This window comes from Erythrolamprus reginae, chromosome 7 (assembly GCF_031021105.1).
Source record: "Erythrolamprus reginae isolate rEryReg1 chromosome 7, rEryReg1.hap1, whole genome shotgun sequence".
Classification (NCBI taxonomy): domain Eukaryota; kingdom Metazoa; phylum Chordata; class Lepidosauria; order Squamata; family Dipsadidae; genus Erythrolamprus; species Erythrolamprus reginae.
Window position 1 is genome coordinate 16,535,616 of NC_091956.1, and position 25,505 is coordinate 16,561,120.

A 25,505-nucleotide genomic window follows, 5' to 3' on the forward strand; every position below is an offset into this window, starting at 1 on the left:
GTGTCCCCTTGTTCTTATGTTCTTATGTTCTTATGTTCACTTCCCTCCTGAACCTTATTTAACTCTTTAACCCTGAACCTTATTTAACCGTTTGTTCTGTATCTATTTGTATTTGTATTTATATTATTATTGTAAGCCTCCCTGAGTCCTTCGGGATTGGGGGGCCAGAAGGAGGAGCTGACAATGAAAATGGTACCTTGATCAATAGTAGTAACTGTGAGAGGGATCTTGGAGTTTAGTAGACAACCATTTAAATATGAGCCATCTGCGAAAAAAGCCAATACAGTTCTAGGCTGCATTAACAGAGGGATAGAATCAAGATCATGTGAAGTGTTAATACCACTTTTATAGGGCCTTGGTGAGACCACATTCAGTTTTGGTCGCCACAATGTAAACAAGATGTTCAGACTCTAGAAAGAGTGCAGAGAAGAGCAACAAAGATGATTAGGGGACTGGAGGCTAAAACATATGAAGAACAGTTGCAGGAACTGGGTATGTCTAGTTCAATCAAAATAAGGACTAGAGGAGACATGATAGCAGTGTGTTCCAATATCTCTGGGGTTGCCACAAAGAAAAGGGAATCAAACTATTCTCCAAAGCTCCTGAAGGTAAAACAAGAAGCAATGGGTGGGAACTAATCACGGAGAGAAGCAACTTAGGAGAATTAAAGAGAAATTTCCTGATGGTTAGAACAATTAATCAGTGGGACAACTTGCCTCCAGAAGTTGTGAATGCTCCAACACTGGAAGTTTTAAAGAAGATATTGGACAACCATTTGTCTGAAGTGATGTATGGTTTCCTACCTAAGCAGGGGGTTGAAAAGAAGACCTCCAAGATCCTTTCCAACTCTGTTGTTGTTGTTGTTGTTGTTATAAAACTTAGAGGGTTTTTTTTATTGTCCTGTAACAATGTTCTTGAATGAAGTATTGAAGTCACACTTGAGAAATGGATATAAATTGTGTCTTCCAGATTTTTTAATAGGTGGCTCAGTTATGGAAGAGGATAGAAATAGGGGTGGTTTTCACTTATCTTCTCTACCAGTTTGCCCCTCCCAAACCATCTCCGCACATGCGCACAGCCGCACACACATGCTCTTTACTCGCACACACACCCTGCCATGAAAACATACCTAAATTGGATGGCATTATGTACAGGTGGGCGGGTGGCTTCACCCCAGTCGGTGCTACCAGTTCGCCCAAACCAGTCCAAACCGACAACATACCAGTGATTACTTTCTGGCATCTTCCTATATGTGACAAGATACATCTTTTGAAGGTGAAGTCTAAGATAGAGTTAGAGTCAACTATGAGAACATAACAGTGTTGAATCCAGACAAAAGAAAAACCAGAGTCAGGTGGAAAAAGTAGGAGTTGACTTTGCTGGCCGATCAACAGAGGTCATAACAGTAGCAGTAAAACAACATGTCTAATCTAGAGAAAAGAAGCACTAGAGGTGACACAATAGCAATCTTGTTTGTTTATTGGATTTATTTATTGGATTTATTTATTTATTGGATTTATATGCCACCCCTATCCAGGGACTTGGGGCAGCCTACAGCATTAAAAAAACATTACAAAACATCCTAAATCCAATTGTTTAAAACTAAGCAAACTATTCTAAAACCCCAATTTATTAAAAAGCAGTCACTGTAATTCTAACAAAAACAAACATTCCATTCATCAGCGGAGCAGATGTCTAATATCCCCAGGCCTTTCAGCACAAGTGGGTCTTCAAATTCTTGCAGAAAGCAATGAGGGTGGGGTGGTCTGAATCTCTGGGGGGAGCTGGTTCCAGAGGACCGAGCCCCCCACAGAGAAAGCTCTTCCCCTCGGCCCCACCAGGCGACATGTTTAGTTGATGGGACCTGGAGAAGGCCGACTCTGTGGGACCTGATCGGTCACTGGGACTCATGCGGTGGAAGGCTTCCAATATTTGAAGGACTGTCAGAAAGAAGAGGGAGTCAAGCTATTCTCCAAAGCACCTGAGGGCAGGACAAGAAGCAATGGGCGGAAACTAATCAAGGAGAGATCCAAACTAGAACTAAGAAGAAATTTCTTGACAGTTAAAACAGGGGTCGGCAACCTTAAAACACTCAAGGAGTCACAAAGGTCTTAACAGGAAGCCCCCCCATTCAATTCTGGGGCCAACCAGAAGTCTGGTTCCCCCACCATAGAGTCTCCTCCTAGCATGGCATCCTTTTTCCTCTACCTGTCCTAACCGAAAGCCCTATCAAGTGTGGAGCTGAACCCACCCCTTGCCATAGAGTCTCCTCCTGGTCACTAACTGGAAGCCGTCCCTAACCGGAAGCACCTCCTGTTGCTCCCCTCCCCTAACCTGAAGCTCCTTTTAAAATTGTGGTGCCAACTGGAAAGAGGGAACCACAATAGAAGGATGAAAGAGCTGTCTGGATATATGTGCAGAGTAATGCAGGAGGACTAGATAAGATATGAGAATATATTGTGGCAATTAATGAATCAGATAAAAGACGAAGACTCATTTGTAGAAAACGATACTTTACTCTTCAGTGCAAAATATCTTCTGCTTCAGTCTTCTATATACCCGGACTTTACATCAGTTATATTCAGCTTACTTACAAGTAGATATTCAATTAATTCAGGTTACAAGTAGATACTAAACCAATCCAGGTTTCCAGTAGATACTAAACCTATCCAGGTTTCTTTGTATCACTGCTACTACCCTACTCAATATTTAACTCACGCTAAAACTGTTCCAGGCAGCCAACTAACAGCCACCACCATCAACAGCAAACAACAGCAGACAGACAGAATCATGGTGAAGTTGATTTGCAACTTATAAGACTCTGGCCCAATCACATTGCAGTTCACACCCCTATGACTCAGCATTAGCATGCTTACATTTTACCTTTTATCTTATATGGTAATACTGTACAATGAAATATCACCCAGGATTGCTAATCCTGACAAGAGCCACACATGGCTCCAGAGCTGCAGGTTGCTGACCCCTGAGTTAGAACAATTAATCAGTGGAACAACTCGCCTCCAGAAGTCGTGGATGCTCCATCACTAGAGGTTCTGAAGAAGAGAGTAGACAACCGTTTGTTTGAAATAGCATAGGTCTTTCAGCTTGAGCAGGATGTTGGACTAGAAGACCTCCAAAGTCCCTTCAACTCTATTAATCTACTGTTGAGTAAGAATGGCATGGAAATATTCATTTTTGCAATAGTGGTGAATCTGACCCCTTTCATTTTCATGCAATAAGTAAACAGGGTCTGGATGAAAAAAATATTATTTTTTCATCTCAAAATCAAATTAATATGCAGAACGCATGTATTTGGTTAGCTGCCATAAATGTCACAATGATTCTTGCAGCAACCAAGTTTGTGAGAGGGGAGTAAACATGTGAATTAATTATGAAGGTCTGAATAATTATTCTCGGTCTATGATTAACAGTTCAGTATTTTTGAACGTTTCTGTGTATTCTGATGGAAATATGTAATTACCTGCTAAGAGTAATCAGACTTTTAATATTTGTATTTTGTTTTGTTTTACATTGGGGTCTTTTGACAACAATCAACCAATTTTTGTATTTTGCTTCCATTGATTGCAAATACAGTGGTACCCCTACTTACGAACTTAATTCGTTCCGTGACCAGATTCTTAAGTAGAAATGTTTGTAAGAAGAAGCAATTTTCCCCATAGGAATCAATGTAAAAGCAGATAATGTGTGCGATTGGGGAAACCACAGGGAGGGTGGAGGCCCTGTTTCCTCCCAGGAGATTCCTAGAGAGGCCCCACAGAGGCTTCTCCCCACCTTTTCCAGCCCTGTTTCCTCCCAGGATATTCCTAGAGAGGCCCCACAGAGGCTTCACTCTGCCTTTTCCGGTTACACTTTCGGAAAGTGGAAAATGGTTCTTGAGAAAAGGCAAAAAAATCTTGGATACCCGGTTCTTATCTAGAAAAGTTTGTAAATAAAGGCGTTCTTAGGTAGCGATACTATTGTAGCTCCAAATCTGTCAATTGCAGCAATGTGCAAATATTATCATAGAGAATAAAGTGAAATCCCGTAAATACTTTTTCCAGCTATCTAAATACACAACGCTGGGAAAAGTTGGAAAATTGATGGGATTTTTCCAAAGAAGAACACAATAACCCTTACATTTTTTGATAATGTTTTTGATGTTAGGTGACCATTTTAGGTCTTGAGATATGATAGAACCTACAAATTTGAAGGTCTCTACTGTGTTGTCTAGTATTGTAAGAAGTGGTAGAATGGGAGGGTTTCTCTTCCCATTCTACCACAATTTCTATGGTTTTGAGTGTGTTCAGTTCCAGATTGTTCCGGTCGCACCCACAAGGCTAGTTGTTCAACCTCCCATGTATATACGGATTCATCGTTGTCTCGAATGAGACCAATTTCTGTTGTGTCATCTGCAAACTTCAGTAGTTTAATAAAGGGATTGTGGGAGATGTAGTTATTGGTATTAATAGTGTCCACAGTTGTTGAAAGATTAGATTAGATTTATTGGATTTATACGCCACCCCTCTCCGCAGACTCGGGGCGGCTCACAACAATGGCAAAAACAGTACATAGTAACAAATCTAATATTTAACAATCTAATTTACAGTTTTAAGTTAAAAAGTCCATAAAAGCAACCCCAATATATATAAAAAACAAGCACACAATCAATCATAGACCAAAACTACATGGGCAAGGGGGAGATGTTTCAATTCCCCCATGCCTGATGGCAGAGGTGGGTTTTAAGGAGTTTACGAAAGGCAAGGAAGGTGGGGGCAATCCTAATCTCTGGGGGGAGCTGGTTCCAGAGGGTCAGAGCCACCACAGAGAAGGCTCCTCCCCTGGGTCCCGCCAGACAACATTGTTTAGTCGACGGGACCTGGAGAAGGCCAACTCTGTGGGACCTAACCGGTCGCTGGGATTCGTGCGGCAAGATTTGTCAAGCTCCTATATGGTCAAGATAAAACGAGGAAATTCAAGTGAATTTCCAATTACAAAGAGTGTCCTAACATCCTTTTCTGCTCAGAGGAATCCAACTGAGCTTGTGCCCTTCAAATGTACTTTTATGTGTCTAGACTTCTCATCTTCAGGCTTAAAGTGGGTTGCATAAATTCTGGATCATTATTTACGGAAAAGCAAGGTTGGAGTTGCTGATCGGAAAGCTTTTTTTCTTGTTCCCCTTTGGCTCATTGCACATTTTTTTCTTTTCTTTGTTTTTTTTAAAAATTCCATTTTCTCCCTGAAATTAATAGCTTTGTCTGAAACCCAGCACAACGAATCTATGGAAACTCATGATCTCAGCAAAGGGGTTGTGTTTATTTTGCTATGCATAATGTTACATTAATTGCCTGGCTAGGAAAAAGAAAAGAAAAAAAAAACCCTTAGAGAACAGCGCTATTATTTTTTAAAAATGCGGTCAGTTTCTCATAACTCGATTAATAAGTGCATGGCTGCTGCATGGATGGATGCTTTCATTACTGCAGCCAAATTGGTTAAGAATCTTTAAAAAAAAAATACTAAAAGCCCAATTAGCCATGAAATCCTGAGTAGGGGTGGGGCGAAGGGAGAGTGCTCTGAACCAAGCTAATTTTTGCCTAAATGGCACCTAATGTTTCATATTGTCAGGCTTAAATACGGCAGAGCTTAAAAGTAGGTAGGGCGATTCTGACATTCTGTTCCAGTGCTTTAAATCCCCGCAGGTACAATTCCGCCTCTAAAAAGAAAAGCTGCAAAATGAATTTCAACAGACCTCTAGCTTTCCGTATCGTTGCAAACACATTGACAAATTAAACTCTACTATTTAATTATGGGCTTTTATCCGGTGGAGAAATTTGCCTCGAGAAAACATTTGCTTTTCGTGTGTGTGTGATTGGGAAAGTGTGTATGAGTAGAAGAGTGAACCCAAGAACAAGGGGGCACAATCTGAGGTTAGTTGGGGGAAAGATTTGAAGTAACGTGGGAAAATGTTATTTTACTGAAAGAGTAGTAGATGCTTGGAACAAACTTCCAGCAGACATGGTTGGTAAATCCACAGTAGCTGAATGTAAACATGCCTGGGATAAACATAGATCCATCCTAAGATAAAATACAAGAAATAGTATAAGGGCAGATTAGATGGACCATGAGGTCTTTTTCTGCCGTCAATCTTCTATGTTTCTATGTGCGTGCGTATTGTTGTGTGTACAAAAACATGGCCACCTGTTTGACTTTGGAAAAGGTAGGCAGGAGCTACATAGAAACATAAGGCTGGAAAGGACCTTGGAGTTGTTCTAATCCAGAAGTGTCAAACTCAAGGACATGGGCTGAATTTGGACCGTGAGATGCTTAGATCTGTCCTATAGGGCCAGCCTGGAAATAGAAAAAAAAAAAAGCACGCAGTGCCTCGGCCAGAGAAAATGGAGCTCAGTGGAGACACTTACGGTGCTCCAGGATTCATTTTTTCTGGCAAAGAGTGCAAGAGGCTGTCTAGGCTAAAAATGGGGTACAGGCAGGGGTGGGCTCCTGCTGGAACAGCTAATTGCACACAGCTCCATGGCTCTGGAGCACGAGTGTGGGGTTGAGCGCAATTTTGCTTCCCATACCTGTGCAGTTAGTGAAATCTCACACAGGGACCTTCAGAGAGGGGCAGCATACAAATCTAATTAATTATGATAATGATAATGATAAATTATTATTATTATTATTATTATTATTATTATTATTATTATTATTATTATTATTATGTGTTCCAACATCCTTCCCAACTGCCTCTCCTTTAAACTCCATCCCCAGGTGTGCCTTTTGAAGGGAATCAGGGCCCTTTCCTTCCTCGTAAATCCACCTATCTCACGTTGCTCTCTTCTGTGTTCTTCCCTGTCAGTGCTAGGATGAGGAGGGGGTGGGCCTTGGTCTTCATCTGAATCTGTTCTTCCTTGTTCTACCTCTCCCCTGCTCTGCCCAGCCTGATTTTGCCCTTCCCCAGTTTTCTCCACACGCAATGGAGCCACTCTCCAGCTCTTTATCTTCCATCTCACATTCAGACTCCAATGGGGGCATAACACTGTAGGAAATCTCTTAAGAGTCCTTTTCAGGAGGTCAAGATTGTGTATGTGTGAAATAACTGCTGTACGAATGTATGGACTCATCACCTATGAGTTCACTGAAGCCAGCAAATCCTTGCTTCCCTTAGCAAGTTGGACTCAATTGTTGGTGAATATCTGTGCGGTGTTTTTTGAAATTTAATTCAGTTTTAGTTAAAAGATTTATAGTCAATCATCTCTTGGCAATGAATTTGGACAGTGTACAAGGACTGAAACCAATAGCAACAACGAAAATCAATAACCCAAATAATAAGTGTCTGAGGTTTTAGAAATCATTTCATTTACTGAAAGAACAATACAAGACAAATGCCTGATGGAACAAACCAGGTCTTTAAAAGCTTACAAAAGATCTCTAAGATGTTGTCCTATCTAATTGCTTTTAGCAAAATTTCACACTTGGCTTGCTTTCAATGTATTGTTGTTGTTGTTGTTGTTCAGATGGGCTTCAAAACTTTTAGCAAGGGATTCTCTGCCCGGTTGTTGGATGGGTGTGGCCATGGTGCCCAGGCCTCCTGCACCATGGCGGGAGGGGTATATTTGCCCTCCCCTGGATCCAGAGGCTTTCCTCAAGCCTCTGGGAGTGTGAAAATTACCTCCCCAGGCTCCGAAGGCCCTCTGGAGGCTGAAAACGACCCATTTCCGGCCTTCCCAAACTTTGAGTATGCCTGTTTTTCACCTTCCCTGAGCCTCCCTTACATTTACCTGCATCCAAAACGGGCTGCGTGTGGATTCTTGGGAGGGGCATAGCTGGCAGGGCCAATCAGGAGTGGGATTTGGGGGTTCCCCAAGATGCCGAGAATCTTAGTTAGAGATTCTCCTGAACCCCTGCGAATTATGACCGGCCCATCCCTATGCATGCATGTATGTATGTATGTATATACTAGACCAGTGATGGCAAACCTATGGCACGTGTGCCACAGGTGGCACACAGACCCAAATCTGAGGACAGGTGAATATTTTTTAAAAATATATTTTTTATTAATTTTCCACTTTTAAAAAAGAAAACACCATATTAAGTAGAAAAGAAAATCAAAGAAAATTAATAGTATGTCATCTCCAGCCAACTGATTTTTGGCCTTCTTTTCAGCCATTTTTCACTCTCCCCAGGATTCAGAAAAATTGGCTGAATCCTGGGGATGGCAAGAACTGGCCAATGACAAAACAGGCCAATAGGCCAACTGGAAGTTCATTTCTGAACTTCTGTTTGGCCCACTTGGCTGTTTTTTGTTCTCTCCATGTTTCAAGAACCCCGGGGAGAGTGAAAAGCAGCCCAACGGGCTTACCGGAAGTCCTGAGGCTTCGGTGAGCCCTGTACACATGCGCAGGGGGGCAGTACGGGGGGTTGTGCATATGTTAGGAGGAGGGGAGGGCATTGCATTATGGGTGTGGACACACATGGGCACGCTATCATCGCCCATACACGCATACCTTTTGGTAACCGATCCAAAAAAGGTTTACCATCACTGTACTAGATTTTGTGTGTGTGTGTGTGTGTGTGTGTGAAACATATTTTTGCTGATAATGAAAAGGAAGGGAGACTACTATAAATGTACAGTATTTCAAGCTATTTTGCTCTCGTCGGCTAGCCATACTCTTAGCGGGATTTGAACCTGGGGAGTCTGCCTGTAAGGCAGTAGCTTATTGTATTGTATTGTTATTGCTGTTGTGAGCCCCTCCGAGTCCTCGGAGAGGGGTGGCATACAAATCTAATAAATTTATTTATTTTATTTTATTTATTTATTTATTAGATTTGTATGCCACCCCTCTCTGAAGACTCGGGGTGGCTAACAACAATGAAAAGACAATGTAAACAAATCTAATATTAAAAATAATCTAAAAACCCCAATTAAAAGAACCACTCATACATACAAGCATACCATGTATAAATTCTATAAGCCTAGGGGGAAGTGAAATTTCAATTCCCCCATGCCTGACGACAGAGGTGGGTTTTAAGGAGCTTGCGAAAGGCAAGGAGGGTGGGGGCAACTCTGATATCTGGGGGGAGCTGGTTCCAGAGGGTCGGGGCCGCCACAGAGAAGGCTCTTCTCCTGGGTCCCGCCAAACGACATTGCTTAGTCCAGTGTTTCCCAACCTTTTTTGAGCCACGGCACATTATTCATGTTTTCAAAATTCTGGGGAACACTGAAGGGGGGGGTGGGGGGGCTAAAGAAAAGTTTGGACAAAAAAAAAATCTCTTCCTCCATTTCACTCTATTTCTCCCTCCCTCTTTCTCTCTCTTCCTTCCCTTCTTTCTCTCCATCCCTCTTTCTTTCTTCCTCTCTTTTTTGCTCTCTCTCTCCCTCCTTCCCTCCCTCTATGTCTTTCCCTCTCCCTCCTTCCCCCCTTTCTCACTCTCTCTTGCTTTCTTTCCCTCTCTTTCTCTTTCTTTCTCTCATTCTCTCTCCCCTCCTTTTTCTCTCTCTTTCTCTCTCGTTCACCACGCCAGCAACAGAGAGAAAAAGAAAGAGAGAGAGAGAGCCGGAGAGAGAGTGGAGTGCGCAGCAGCCATCAGCCTCCTCGCCCTCCCAGACGTCCCCAGCGCCCGGCCTCGTGCCACCTCCCGTTAGCCCGGCCGAAAGCCACACAGTCCCGGACTCCTGGATCGCTCGCTTCTCCGGCCAGCGCGGTGCTTTCCTGGGCAGATGGCTTTGCTGACCGGAGAAGCGAGCGATCCGGGAGTCCGGGATTGTGTGGCTTTGCGCCATGAAGAGAAAACGGCAGCAGGGAAAAGTCGGCCGTTTTCTCTTCATGGCGCAAAGCCACACAGTCCCGGACTCCCGGATTGCTCGCCCCAAGGCAGGAGGCGGCGGCGGAGGAGAGTGGGTGGATCGGGCGGGCAATGGGGCAGGGCGGAGAAGCCAGGGGCGCGTTTGGCCGGAGGCACCGTGGGGAGGCAGGGAGGTGCGGCAGTAGGTGCCTCCGGCCAAACGCGCCCCTGGCTTCTCCGCCCTGCCCCATTGCCCGCCCGATCCGCCCACTCTCCTCCACCGCCTCTTGCCGCGGCACACCTGACGGTGTCTCGCGGCACACTAGTGTGCCGTGGCACACCGGTTGGGAAACGCTGGCTTAGTCGATGGGACCCGGAGAAGGCCAACTCTGTGGGACCTAACCGGTCACTGAGATTCGTGCGGCAGAAGGCGGTCCCGGAGAATTATTATTATTAAATTATTATTATTATTATTTAGCCTCTAGACCACAGGTTCTCCTCCTCTCAGCTTGTTCCAGGGAAGAGTTATACGTTTTATACAAAATTTTAACAGGATGTTCAGAAGACGAATAGATCTGGAGGCCTGGTTGGTATGTTTTCTGTTTCACTAACGGTCATTTTTCAACCACAATAGAGCAGCAAGGCGGAGAAAGCATTTCCTGTCAAATCGCTGAAACTTTACTTCGGGGTGAAGAAAAAACTGAAGCCACCAACAAAGTAAGGAAGCCACAATGGCTGGTTTTCATTCAAAAGCACGCTTGGGTTTTTAAAATTATTTTGTTGTTGTTTTTATTATTTTTGTTTTACCAAAACAAGTAAAGGAACTAATCTGTATCTATTACCTGGTCTGTGGTAAGCCACAGTTCCATATTGTTAGCCATTTGGAGGACTCCTGTTATTACATTGGTGTTGAGAAATTACTTTATTGAAGAGTTATTTTTAATCTTGGTATGCTATCTCCTGTGGGTCATATTGTTTATGGGATTAATGGAATATAGAATGGAATATAGAATAGGAATAGAATCTGAGTCTGCGGAGAGGGGTGGTATACAAATGCAATTAATAATAATAATAATAATAATAATAATAATAATAATAATAATAATAGGAATGGAATGGAATTGGAATTGGACAGAATAGTAATAGAATAGCAATGGCATTTAGACTTATATGCTGCATCATAGTGCTTTTACAGCCCTCTCTAAGTGGTTTACAGAATCAGCATCTTGCCCCCAACAAGCTGGGTCCTCATTTTGAGTCAACCTTGAGCCAGTGGTGAGATTTGAACTTTTGAAGTACACTTAGCAGTTAGCTGAAGTAACCTGCAGTGCTGCACTCTAACCACTGTGCCACCCCGGCTCTTAGGATAGGAATAGGAATAGGATAGAATAATAATAGGATACGATAGGGATAGGTTTTGGAATTGGAATTGAATAATAGGACAGAACAGAACAGGGTTTTTTATTGGCCATGTGTGCTTGGACTCACAAGGAATTTGTCTCTGGTGCATAAGCTTTTAATGTACAAATATACAACAACAAAGTGTTTGAGAAGCAGATTTCCACAAAAATTGAAATGCTCAAACATGAAACAAAAACAACACATACAATTTTATTTATTTATTTTTATTTTATTCATTTGTCCAATACACAAATACATAGGAAGAAAATTAGACATGTGGTAATATATATAAGGGTAAAAGTGAACTTAGAGAAGAGGATATATGAAAGGAAGAGAATATATATGATAGGTGAAAGAAAGGACAGACAATTGGACAGGGGACGAAAGGCACACCAGTGCACTTATGTACGCCCCTGACTGGCCTCTTAGGAACCGGGAGAGGTCAATCGTGGAGAGTCTAAGGGAGAAGTGTTGGGGGTTAGGGGTTGACACAATTGAGTCCGGTAATGAGTTCCACGCTTCGATAACTCAATTGTTGAAATCATATTTTTTACAGTCAAGTTTGGAGCAGTTTGTATTAAGTTTGAATCTGTTGCAGGCTCTTGTGTTGTTGCGGTTGAAGCTGAAGTAGTCATTGACCGGTAGGACGTTGCAGCATATGATCTTGTGGGCAATACTCAAATCGTGTTTTAGGCGCCGTAGTTCTAGGCTTTCTAGGCCCAGGATTGTTAGTCTATTTTCGTAGGATATTCTGTTTCGAGTGGAGGAGTGAAGGGCTCTTCTGGTGAAATATCTTTGGACATTTTCAAGGGTGTTGATGTCTGAGATGTGGTATGGGTTCCAGACAGATGAGCAGTAGTCTAGGATGGGTCTGGCAAAAGTTTTGTAGGTTCTTGTGAGTAGTGTGAGATTGCCTGAGCAGAAGCTGCGTAGGATCAGGTTAACAACTCTAGAAGCTTTTTTGGTGATACTGTTGCAGTGGGCTTTAGCACTTGGGTCATTCGATATTAGTATTCCAAGGTCTTTTATTGAGTGTGGGTTAGCAGTGAGAGATTGTTTATTCAGTTCGTATGTGCGGTTTGGATTCTTTTTGCCAATGTGGAGGGTATCAAATTCACCCTTTGAAATTGTAGGGTTCTTCTACATTTACAGCAGGGGTTAATAAGAATGTTCATAGCTCGCAATTGAAAGTAAAAGTTCTTTGATTCTATTTGAGCTTGGTTGTTTTCTTGCTGATATTTCATTACCAAAGTAGATAACATTATCAGTGTTATCTACTTTGGTAATGAAATCAGTAAGATCTATATGTGATCTGTGAGCACTCTGAACAGGGTAGCCACAATTTGGCTTTGGGAAAGTTGGTCTTTTTTTCGTTCTTAATTATTCTTCATGCCTATCGATAAAAGATATTTTGTTTTGATTTTTCAGTTGGGGTCTAACACTGCTGTCTGAAAAGCATCATTGGTAAGTAAGACATACTAGATTGGGAGGTGTATTCTTTGTAAACGATTGGATGGATTAAGTTTTTGCAAATAAACATAAGCACAGCACTGCTTCGTTATTCATTAAAGCAGCCATGTCACTTTTTCTCCTGGTTTCTTAATGAGTCTGGAGAAAATATATTCGTGTTTTAATATTCTTACTGTTAAAGATAGCCCCAGGAGGGAAGTGTTTTTAATTGGAAAATGAACACAAGGACAAGGGGGCACAATCTGAGGTTAGTTGGGGGAAAGACCAGAGAATATTTTTTTTTACTGAAAGAGTAGTAGATGCTTGGAACAAACTTCCAGCAGATGTGGCTGGTAAATCCACAGTCACTGCATTTAAACATGCCTGGGATAAACATATATCCACCCTAAGATAAAAAACAAGAAATAGTATAAGGGCAGGCTAGATGGACCATGAGGTCTTTTTCTGCCGTCAATCTTTTATGTTTCTATGTTTCTACAGATAGATAGATAGATAGATAGATAGATAGATAGATGGATGGATGGATGGATGGATGGATGGATGGATGGATGGATGGATGGATGGATGTAGATAGGTAGATATAGGTAGGTAGGTAGGAAGGTAGGTAGGTAGGTAAATGATAGATAGATGATGGACAGACAGACAGACAGACACAGCTTAACGGAGATAGATAGATAGATAGATAGATAGATAGATAGATAGATAGATAGATAGATAGATAGATAGATGATAATGAGAGAGAAATAGAGATTATATATAGATAAGAGTGGGTTTCTCTCTCTTTTTCATTCCTCAAAAATCTAATAAAATGAAGGCTTCCCCAAAGAAATCTGCAGCCAGGCAGATTGATCACTCAAATGAGATTGTGCCTACTTAGATCAGTCTAAAGCTTGATTAATTGCATTGGACTAGCTCTTTGAGGAATAGAAAATTGATTTTCTAGCAATAATAAAATGTGCCTTCTGAGATGCACACACACACAGTACATCTTGGCTGTACTTAGACTCCATTCTTTATTCTTGCTTAATTTATTCTATGGAAGGTTTAGCTTCCAGGCGGCTAAAGGCTTCCCTTTCAGAATTGCATGAGGACTGAGTATATTATGGCACTGGAAGTAAATTCATATTCATTTGTCTTCTAGGTATTTGTGTTGTGATGGACAGAATTCTCAGCTGGAATGGCTGAACAGCATTTTTATGGCTCAGGTATTTGTCTTGGTTTCTTTTTCAGATTCAATTTGTACTCGGCTCTGAAAAGTAAATTTGAATTGCAATAGTTGCATATTAAATATTCTGTATTTTTTTTTATTTATGTATGTACGTACATGCTCATTTGAGCAAGAAACTACACATTCAGTATATATATATATACACACACATACATACATACATACATACATACATACATACATACATACATACAGTGAAGGGCTACCAATTTGTTTACTACCACCCTGTGGGTGTGGCTTATGCAAGGCACTCTGCATTTTCTTTCAACATCGTTCAGTGCAAATTGGGTGCTCTGGGGTGGAGCTCCATTTTCGCTACCCCACTGCATCCATTCCCCCCCCCAGTCCGGGCAGCAGCCCACCTCTACATATATACAGAATATGACTGGCTAATGTGGTTCTCCCAACCAATCACAGTCTCTGTTCTTGTCACCTTTTTCTTATTTGTTCCGTTCAAAATCCACAATGATTCAGTTCTCTTACAAATGCCTGCATTCAAAAGTGTTTTGAAATTATATACATATATACATACATACATACATGCACGCACACACACATGCACGCACACACACATAAATAAGTGGATGGATAGATTAGATAGACAAACAGACAGATGAATTGATAGATGGATGAATAAATAGATTAGGGAGAGAGAGAGAAGGAGAGAGAGGGAGAGGCAGACAGAAAGACAGACAGATGAATGAGATATTTATTTATTTATTTATTCATTCATTTATTTTTTCATTTATTCATTTATTTATTTATTTGATTTGATTTGATTTGATTTGATTTATATGCCGCCCCTCTCCGAAGACTCAGGGCGGCTAACAGCAATCATAAAACAGTGTACAATAATAATCCAATACTAAAAACGAATTTAAAAACCCCTTAATATAAAAACCAAACATAGATAGATAGATAGATAGATAGATAGATAGATAGATAGATAGATAGATAGATAGATAGATAGATAGATTAGATAGATAGATAGATAGATAGATAGATAGATAGATAGATAGATAGATAGATAGATAGATAGATAGATAGATAGATAGATAGATAGATTAGGTGGGTGGGTAGGTAGGTAGATAGGTAGATAGATAGATAGATAGATAGATAGATAGATAGATAGATAGATAGATAGATAGATAGATAGATAGATAGATTAGAGAGAGAGACAGGCAGGCAGGCAGACACACAGGCAGACAAAGAGAGAGAGATATGATAGTGTGTGAGAGAGAGATGATAGATAATAGATCAACATAAACATTTCTAGGCGACCATTGGACCTTTTGTCTTCCTGTGTGTGTATATATTTATCTATCTGTCTGTCTGTCTGTCTGTCTGTCTGTCTGTCTGTCTGTCTGTCTGTCTATCTATCTATCTATCTATCTATCTATCTATCTATCTATCTATCTATCTATCTATCTTCAATCTGTATTGACTCCTAGCAACTGTTTGGAAAAATCCCTGAAGTTTTCTTGTCAATATTTCAGAAGTGGTTTTCCATTGCCTACTTCCTAGGGCTGAGAGCGAATGGTTGGCCCAAGTTCACCCAGATAGATTTGTGGTAAATCTCTCTCTCTCTTTCACACACACACAAACAGAGACACACAAATATACACATCCCCTATATATCTTAAGTTTCTTATTTAAGGAGCTCCAAAACAATCTAGAGTGAGTTCACTTTGAGTTGTTATTTAATTAAAAGCTTCCTGTGTTTTGTCTTTATAACTTAAAACATAGAAGGCCTTTATTGGAATTAAGTTATCTCATAACAGTGTGGTATTCATCTCTTTAATAACTGTGAAAATTATATTTTTTTATGGAAACGTACCCATTTCAAGGGTGATTAATGTGTGCAGTGAAATGAACAGCTTTGCAGCTTGTGTAAAAAGCAGGGTTATCCATAATTTTAATCATTCCATTTATAAGCTCATAAGAGGATATTGATTAACATTCTTGAGAAAATATGTTGGTATGGAAATCAGAAATGGTGGACCGTGTCTGCAAAGAGAGTCCACATATTACGGTAGATATTCTAAAGTAATTTAATGCAGGTTTGTAGATGTTTAGGCATAACTTCCATTTTCTCAAAGAAGACTTATCACTTCATTAACCACAATTACTTTCTAGATTTTACTCCTCTAACACAGAGGTCTTCAAACTTGGCAACTTGAAGACTTGTGGACTTCAACTCCCAGAATTCTCCAGTCAGCATAGCTGGCTGGAGAATTCTGGGAGTTGAAGTCCACAAGTCTTCAGGTTGCCAAGTTTGGGGACCCCTGCTCTAACATATTGGCTCAATCTGGGTTTTTCTTTTTTTCCATTCCTTACCTACAGGAAATATATATATTATTGTCATTTGACATTCCCCTAGTTTTCTGAAGATGCTAGCTCTGCTTCATTTTTTTTCTCAACTTCCTCCTTTATTCTTATTTTTCAAATATCACATACACATATACACACCTATTTGAAGCAAAAAAAAAAACCAACAACCCCAAGCCAAAAGATTTTCATTGGCAACTTTCAAGTTATGCGTGATTGAAATACTGACTTTAGTAACAGTAGGTTTAGCACTTAAATCTCAACTGATTTGGATTTTGTCCGGTTTCAGGCACAATAATTATGAATCTAGAATTTCTAATCCATTGTTGTGTCTGGAGCATATACTATATTTATCCATTCTTTGTCTGAGTAACTGAAATTACACATTTCTACAACGGCTTCACTGATTAAATTCTCCATCTGAAATAATCTCGGTAGGGAAAGCTGATAATTTGTTCCCAGAGCGATGTTGCATTTAGTGAAACCCTTTGTCCTATTAAAGCCAACATTGTTATTTTGATTCCCCTACCCTTTATATTTAGAACAAGTATAGTGCCAGGCCTTTAATTTCATAGTCTCAGAGCAGCACAATTGCTGAAATCCACAGCACAATTACGTTACCAAGGGAAGACCGAAAAAGCACAATTTATTTTTTTCAAATAGCAATAGCACCTAGACTTACAGTATACAGTATGCCACTTCACCGTGCTTTACAGCCCTCTCTAAGAGGTTTACAGAGTCAGCCTATTGCCCCCCAAAATCTTGGTCCTCATTTTACCAACCTCGGACGGACGGAAGGCTGAGTCAACCTTGAGACAATCAGGATTGAACTGCAGGTTGTGGACGGAGTTAACCTGCAATACTTCATTCTAACCACTGAAGAGGGAAGGGAGGGAGGAAGGAAGGAACAAGAGCACTTAGACTTATATACCACTTCATAGTGCTTTACAACCCTCTCTAAGCGGTTTACAAAATCAGCATATTGCCCCCAACAATCTGGCTCCTTGTTTTACTGACCTGGGAAGGACGGAAGGCTGAGTCAACCTTGAGACAATGAGGATTGAACTGAAGGTTGTGGACAGATGTAACCTGCAATACTGCATTCTAACCGCCGAGGGAGGGAGGGAGGAGGAAGGAAGGAAGGAAGGAAGGGACAATAGTACTTAGACTTATATACCACTTCATAGTGCTTTACAACCCTCTCTAAGTGGTTTACAGAATCAGCATATTTCCCCCAGCAATATGACTCCTAATTTTACCGACCTCAAAAGGATGGAAGGCTGAGTGAACCTCGAGCCTGGTGTCGGCCTTCTGCGCGTATGCCTAACCTCATGGCCCCCTGCGCATGAGCAATAAAGCTTGGGGCGGTGAAAAAAAATGGCCAAACAGGCAAGCCAGAAATTAGGATAAATGGATTTCCAGTTTGCCCGTTGTGATGTTTTTTCGCATTCAGGAAAACACCAGGAAGCCCCAGAGTGTAAAAAACAGCACAATGGGCAAACCAGAAGTCCATTTATCCAAACTTACGGTTTACCTGTTGGGCCATTTTTTGCACTCCGGGGCTTCCCTGAAGCCTCCGGGAGGAGAAATGGTCTTCCCCAAGGCCAAAAAGCAGGTGGCCAGCATGCACGCTGGAGCTGACATAGGGCAACACCTCGTGTTCCTTCCAATACAGCTCCATGTGCCACTTCTGGTGCCATAGGTTCACCATCCCTGGTCTAGCTACTGTGTACAATGGTACCTCTACCTAAGAATGCATCTACTTACGAAATTTTCTAGATAAGAACTGGGTGTTCAAGATTTTTTTTTGCCTCTTCTCAAGAACCATTTTTCAGTTACAAACCTGAGCCCGAAACTGTAACTGGAAAAGGCAGGGAGAAGCCTCTGTGGGGCCTCTTTAGGAATCTCCTGGGAGGAAACACGTCCTCCACCCTCCCTGTGGTTTCCCCAATCACACGCATTATTTGCTTTTACATTGATTCCTATGGGAAAAATTGCTTCTTCTTACAAACTTTTCTACTTAAGAACCTGGTCACAAAACAAATTAAGTTTGTAAGTAGAAGTACCACTGTATATAGAACTGTGTGTTCTGATATCTGGTTTGTATATGATTGCTTGACTTGCATATGTATGAAGTGGACTATTTACTAACTACTGTTGAATATATGTAAATAATATTTATACTCTACTTATATTAGTCTGGGTTATTGGCTGAATAACCACCACTGCCATATATACTCTGTTTTTCAATTTAGGATTCTAACATTGGTTATAAGCCCAGTGTAGGATGCTAATGTATAGTATTCTGCCATTTTTAACGATTTGTATATAGTTTGCCATACTTCATACTGATGATGGTAACAAAAGTAATCAATGAAAGTTATCTTCTGTTTTCTTTCCCCCAGCACAATGCTATGTGTCCACCTAGCGGGAAGACAAGGAAAACATCTATTACAAAAACCCCAAAAATTGTTGGGCTACCTTTAATACCAATTCATCACCACCAAAGTCTCCCAAGAGTTAAAGCCAGCTTAGCAGAGGTAATAGCAATAGCTCTTACACTTATATACCGCTTCACAGTGCTTTACATCCCTCACTAATTGGTTTACACAGTCAACCAACAATCTAAGTCCTCATTTTATCGACCTCAGAAGGATGGACGGCTGAGTCAACCTGGAGCTGATCAGGATCGAACACCTGGCCGTGAGCAGTGAATTAGCCTGCAATACTGCATTCTCACCACTGTGCCGCCATTCCACCTTGTTATTAAGGAAGGAAATATGTTACTTGGAAACTACTTATGCACTTTGTGCTTGAGGAGGGGAAAAAATTGAAACTTTGATTTTGGGTTTTACCGATCAGATAGATTGAGTTGTTATAGAAATAGCTAGTTTATACTATTATGCAAAAGTAAAAACTTGAGGTTTGATGTTGCTCTCTTATTCTATTGCTCTGAAGGAAGTCGGAAGTCAATGTCTTTTCTTTCTTTTTTTCTCTTTTCTATACTTTCCACTTGCCTTTTTCCCTACCCTATCTTTCCTATTATTTGCTTCTGTGTTTTTGAACCTTATACAGTAGTACCTCTAGATACAAGCTGCTCTACATGCGAGTATTCCAAGTTACGAGCCACAACAGGAGCAAAATTTCTGTTTGACACCCAAGCTCAAATTTGAGATACGAGCCGAGCTTCCACTAGGTGGTGCAAGAATCCTTGCTTCTGGTTATCTCGGCAGGGAAAAAACAAAGTCTAAAGGCATTCGTTCGAGATCCGAGTTGATCCGACATACGAGCTTGGTTCTGGAATGAATTAAACTCGTATCTAGAGGTACTACTGTATTTATTTAATTAATTTTAGTTTTATTAATATAAATAATATATTTATTCATAAGATTAATTAGTTTTATTAGTCTAAACTAATAAAAGAGAAGGAAATATATGATTAAATGTAATAATTAAAGAATAATTAAGTAATTAAAGAAGGACATATATCTGTAAACTAAAGAAGTTCATGTTAGAAAAATCTTGGCTATACAGCAGTGGTGGGTTTTGTTCTGGTAAACAGTCGCTGAAGCGACTCCAAAAACTCTCTTTTTCAAGACTTTGATTTTCAAACTAGTAAACCTTTATTTCTATTCTTACAATGGAAAGATTGTCATGGTTACAATGCTGCTATGCGAACGCACATTCCAAATCTAACGAGCTGAGTTTGCAAAACCACAAATCCTTTCCAATGAGCAGAGGAGAACATCCTTGCTAGCGACTTATCTCTGAGTCATTTCAAGTCTAAATTTACATTTTATCATAATTATATCAAAAGCTTACTTCTCAGAAGCGAGGAATGGCGGCCATATTTCAACACGCAGTTTGCACGAAAGCGGCTTCACTTCTGCTACCCTTCAGGAAATGACACATTGGTTGATTTACACAGTTCTAAATTGCAGTTTCAAAACTTTTTCCCAAACATCTCCTCCCTTCTTTTTGCGAATCTCCTAAATCTTGGGTTCACCCCGGGGACTGTCAGCTACCCCCCCTCTCTGAAGATGAACTGCTTTCCATGCTAACATCTAGTTCATTTTCTCCTATGCCCCCATCTCCACCGCTCTCTGACAACTCTCTTAAATCAGGCTACATTAAAGCTTCTGACTTTTCGTCCTCCTCTGAATCTGACACTTCCTGGGGCTGATAGGGAATACTCACAACAGGTTTCACTTATATTTGCTAGCGGTTCAAGAACAGGACCGCATGCATAGAACGTCTGTAATGACATTGCCAGTACCAGTTCGCCTGAACTGGTAGAAACCCACCACTGTTGTAGACCGGTAGTCCTTCACTTTAAAAAAAAATTATTTAGTGACTGTTCAAAGTTAACTACCATATCACTAACTGGAGAACCTTTGTGCTTCATTTAAAAGGAAGGTGTCAAGGAAGGTCATAAAACGGGGCAAAACTCACTTAACAACAGAAATTTTGGGTTATTAACTTAACATCAGTAACGATTCAATTAACAATTGCGCCAATGGGGCAAAGTTTACTTAACAACTGTCTCACTCAGCAACAGAAACATTGGAGCCAATTGTAATCCTAGATCGAGGTACAGTAGTGAGTTACAGCCGATACGGCTGGAATCGGGGTTCCCATGGCGGAAATTGAGATGCGCACACATCTCCGTGCCACTAGTGTGTGGATACGTGTGCACGCATGAGATTTCGCTTCTGCGCATGCGCAGCAAGCGAAATCCCGTATGAGGATGCTCTCACACACAAGATTTTGGTGGTTTTTTTGCTTAGGCACATGTGTGGAAGGAAAGAAATTGCCAAAGTTTTCCGTGCGAGAGCGTTCACGCACAAGATTTTGCTTGTTGCACATGCACTGGAGAAAAATCTCACACCTAAGGGCGTATGTACGTCCGCAATGATCCTGGAGGGAGTACCGGTAGCAGCCAGTAAGTGGATCCCTCGCCTGGTCAAGGACTATCTATACTGTTCTATTTGTGAATGTGTGTGTGTGTGTGTATGAGTGAGCAATAGTTTGCTCACAGTTTGGCCTGGTTCAATGAACCAGTAGCGGCGATGGGAAACTCCGCCCACCATCCTGGGACACTTCTGCATATGCGCAAAAGCGGCACATGTGCATGAGCGAACTGGTAGAAACGGCTTTACAACCACAACTGGTGTGTGTGTGTGTGTTTGTTTCTCAATATATACCGCATATGCAGAGAGAATTTTATCAGGTGATGTGTTCAATAACTCTTTCTTTTAAAAAAACAAACAAATAGTTTTTATTGAAATTTAACATTTAAAAGAAAATATAGACATACAAAAAGACAAAAAAGAAAACATGAAAAACCTAAACAAATATATAAATACACATAACAATAAATACATTTATAAGAACATTATTATATCAAACACCTTCTTTATTGTTCTACCGGGCTCTATGGTATGAGTCTCCTGAAAATTCAAGGGTACAAATTTCAGACACACACACACACTTGAAAGTTCAAAAACAATGTTCTTTATCACAAAAATTCAAAAGAAACAAAGCACCCTTTTTGTATTGCAAAGAGCACTTGTCCCAAAACAACCTGGTAGTCTGTACAATCCCTTTAATCAGTCCTTAAGTACTTAGCTAGCAGCTGTGAAGGAACGTCACAGCCCTCCTTCTTCCATGAAGTGAGACCCCCACACTTTGCTCTGCTTTGGTTTCAAAGTCGTGAAAAATCAACAAAGTCTTGAAACAGCAAGGCACGGTCCTGAAGAAACAACTATCAGATAATCTTCCACAACGACCAAACCAGCACGCTGCTATTTATATCAGCAGCTTTAATTACTGGAGACCCACCCAAACACAGGTGGCGTCTCTTATCTCCTGTAATATTTCTTCAATTGGTCTCTTCTATTCATAATTCTGCACATGCGTGAGTGTAACACTTCCTCATCCGAATCGACCGAAGATAATGGAAATTGGCTTTCTGGGCTGTGTGCCAAGCCTCCCTCTTCCAAGTCACCCCCACCTTCTTCGTCCGAGGAAACTGCACTACCTGACTCTGTTGGCAATAAAACAGGCTTATGACATGTTGATGTTTCCCCTGCATCCACCTCCACATTCCTTAGGGCAGGAGCTGGGCCAGAGCCAACCACAACACTTATATTCTTTTGTTTTCTTGTTTTGGGAAATACACTGGGTAAAAATATATATATTGGTTATTGATTTCTCTAAATCTATTATCATTCCTATCACCTTATCTTAATCATTAATACAAGAATTCGTGTAATTAAAATATTCAAATTTAGTATATAATTTAAGGAAAAAATGATATTTTAATATTCTTAAATTTCTGGATATTTTTAATTCATACACTAATCTATTATACATTTAGTCTTCCTTCCCTTTTTTAGCCAGTCATAAAATGAGTTCCAAACTTTATAATACTCAGAGTCTTCTTTATTTCTCAATTTCAGTGTTAGCATGTCTGCTTTTGCGCAGTCAATGATTTTCTTAATCACTATTGAGTCGTCTGGTAATTCAATAACTCTTTCAAATTAATTAAATTATATATTAGAAACAAAGTAGTACATTAAGCCTGATCTGGAACTTAGCAATAGATTTCTATTTTAATGTTCTTTTGAGTAGGAAAAATAACAAAACAGAACCCAGGAGTGGGTTTTGCACCATAGCAACCCAATTCTATTTGTGTCTTCAGAAATCTTTGAGGATGGATCTTAAGTTTCCCCTGGGAGGAACAGCTGAGCCTTTCGAGTATAAGCATTTCGTTCGCTCCGTAGGTGAGGCAGGTAGAAAATTTACAGTCTTGTCCTTACCCATCCACTCAACTAGAAATCCCTCAAAGCATATGGGAACACAACAGATGGCTTGTCCATGTGGATTATGATTCATTTTATTTTATTTTATTTTTTAAGTTGCCAATTTGGGAACACCAAGGAAACTGCATGATGAACGATAACAGCGACAATATAAACTTCTGTTTGACTTTCAAGTCTTTGGAGCTTTTTGCTCAAAGTTGCTTTCCTTCAAGTTTTTCCTTCCTGCATTCCCTGTACTTTACTGTTCTCCACCCAGCCCAATCATCAACAGTTAATTCTCGTTTGGCTAATTTTCTTAGTGTCTTAAATGTGTGTAATACTCTGCTCACTTCACTGTTTCCCTCTATGCCATTCGTAAAGTTTCAGTCACTCGTGAGATGTATACAGTGGTACCTCTAACTAAGAACGCCTCTACTTATGAACTTTTCTAGATAAAAAACCGGGTGTTCAAGATTTTTTTGCCTCTTCTCAAGAACCATTTTCCAATTACAAACCCGAGCCTCTGAAACTGTAACCGGAAAAAGGCAGGGAGAAGCCTCCATGGGGACTCTCTAGGAATCTCCTGGGAGGAAACAGAGCCGGAAAAGGTGGGAGAAGCCTCTGTGGGGCCTCTCTAGGAACCTTCTGGGAGGAAACAGGGCCTCCACTCTCCCTGTGGACTCCCCAATCACACACATTATTTGCTCTTATATTGAGACATTTCATTACCCAAGTAGGTAACATTATCAGTGCTAGAAGGGAGTGAGGTTTATGGGAAGGAGGTGGAGGAAGAGAAAAAAAAAGAGGAGGAAGAGAGGGAGGTGGTGGAGGAAGAGGATGATGAGGAAGTAAACAGCTGTGGAATCTTCAGCATGCTCTGAACTTGGTAGTTTTATTTCAGAGGTTTCATTACCAAACTAGGGAACATCATCAGTGCTAGAAGGAAGTGAATGAGGATGATGCGGATGAGACTGTTACTTGGTACTGAAGTGTCTGCAAGACAACAACCAAGCTCAGAGAGCACCCCAACATTTCCATTCCATCTTTTGGTGAACTTATAAAAGTCTACGAGTCTACGGAGAGGGGCGGCATACAAATCCAATAAATTATTATTATTATTATTATTATTATTATTATTATTATTATTACTAAAATATGGTGTTGTGATAAGAAACGAATCTTGTAGTTCAACCCCCGGAGCTACAAATTTATCTTCTATGAAACATATATATTTTTCTATACATCTCTCCCTCCCCTCTTATATCTATTATATCTATATCTATCTATCTATCTATCTATCTATCTATCTATCTATCTATCTATCTATCTATCTATTTATTTATCTCTGTTAAGCTGTGTCTGTCTGGCTATCATCTATCTATCATCCACCTACCTACCTACTTACCTTCCTTTCCTACTTACCTACATGTATCTACCTAGCTACATCTACCTACCTACATCCACCCACCCACCCACCCACCCACCCACCTATCTATCTATCTATCTATCTATCTATCTATCTATCTATCTATCTCTGTTAAGCTGTGTCTGTCTGTCTATCTGTCTATCATCTATCTATCATCTACCTACCTACCTTCCTTCCTTCCTACTTACCTACCTGTATCTACCTATCTACATCTACCTACCTCCATCCATCCATCCATCCATCCATCATCCATCCATCCATCCATCCATCCATCCATCCATCTATCTATCTATCTATCTATCTATCTATCTATCTACCTATCTATCTAATTCTCTTTGTAAAAATTGAAACCCTTGGAGACTGTCAGAAGGGTTTAAGTCCCCAGAGGTAGGGTACAAACAATTGACATGAATGACTCAATCTTCAACTCTTTCTCCATCTCTGCACAGAATTCGAAACCCCGAACCGGAATGGGACTTAGCTGGCGAGAAGACCATTTTAAAGGAACGAGTATCACGGGTTGTCCAACGTAGAGAACGAAAGGAGGAAAAAATCTGGAATCAAGGAAGAAAGCATCGCAGCCTGATCTGTTTGGAGGACATGGCTGAAGATGCTGTGAACCTGGACCGCAGATCCTACAAAGGATCAAAATCACCAAGGAGAAATGATAGCAAAGGAAGAGAAACACACTTGAATCTGAGAAGCAGCTGCCAGCAAATGTTCTTCATGAGCTCCACACCGTCTTACAGAGGACCAGAACTCTCCATGATGAGACTTAGAAAGTTCTTCAGATATGGACATCAAAAGAAATGAATTATTTTAATGTACAGTGTACATACTTCCAACGTATTTAAATGTAAATGTTGAACTAAAAGAGATCAAGTTCTCTATTATCAGTTTGGGAACCTTAATAATTTTATGCTGATATTTGCCCCTCTCGTTATTTACATTTATTTCCCAAAATAATATTGGTCAGCATTCTCAGTTACCCAGGTGATGGTTATCCCAAACAACTTTGTTCTTTCTTGAAGACATTTCTCTTCTCATGCCAGAAGCTTCTTCAGTT

The 25,505-nt window shown here is 40.5% G+C and overlaps 1 protein-coding gene across 2 annotated transcripts in view; it reads left to right on the top strand.

Annotated features, from left to right (window-relative positions):
- The window catches only part of ARAP2 (ArfGAP with RhoGAP domain, ankyrin repeat and PH domain 2), a 174,635-nt gene extending 149,386 nt beyond the window's left edge, over nucleotides 1–25,249 (top strand). For both annotated transcript variants that reach the window (XM_070757103.1, XM_070757104.1), the window contains 5 exons: nucleotides 10,418–10,500; nucleotides 12,613–12,648; nucleotides 13,796–13,859; nucleotides 18,616–18,750; nucleotides 24,889–25,249. In XM_070757103.1, the coding sequence (XP_070613204.1) occupies nucleotides 10,418–10,500; nucleotides 12,613–12,648; nucleotides 13,796–13,859; nucleotides 18,616–18,750; nucleotides 24,889–24,972 (402 nt within the window). In that variant the 3' untranslated portion in view covers nucleotides 24,973–25,249. The remainder of the gene's footprint in view (nucleotides 1–10,417; nucleotides 10,501–12,612; nucleotides 12,649–13,795; nucleotides 13,860–18,615; nucleotides 18,751–24,888) is intronic.
- Nucleotides 25,250–25,505: the final 256 nt, after the last annotated feature.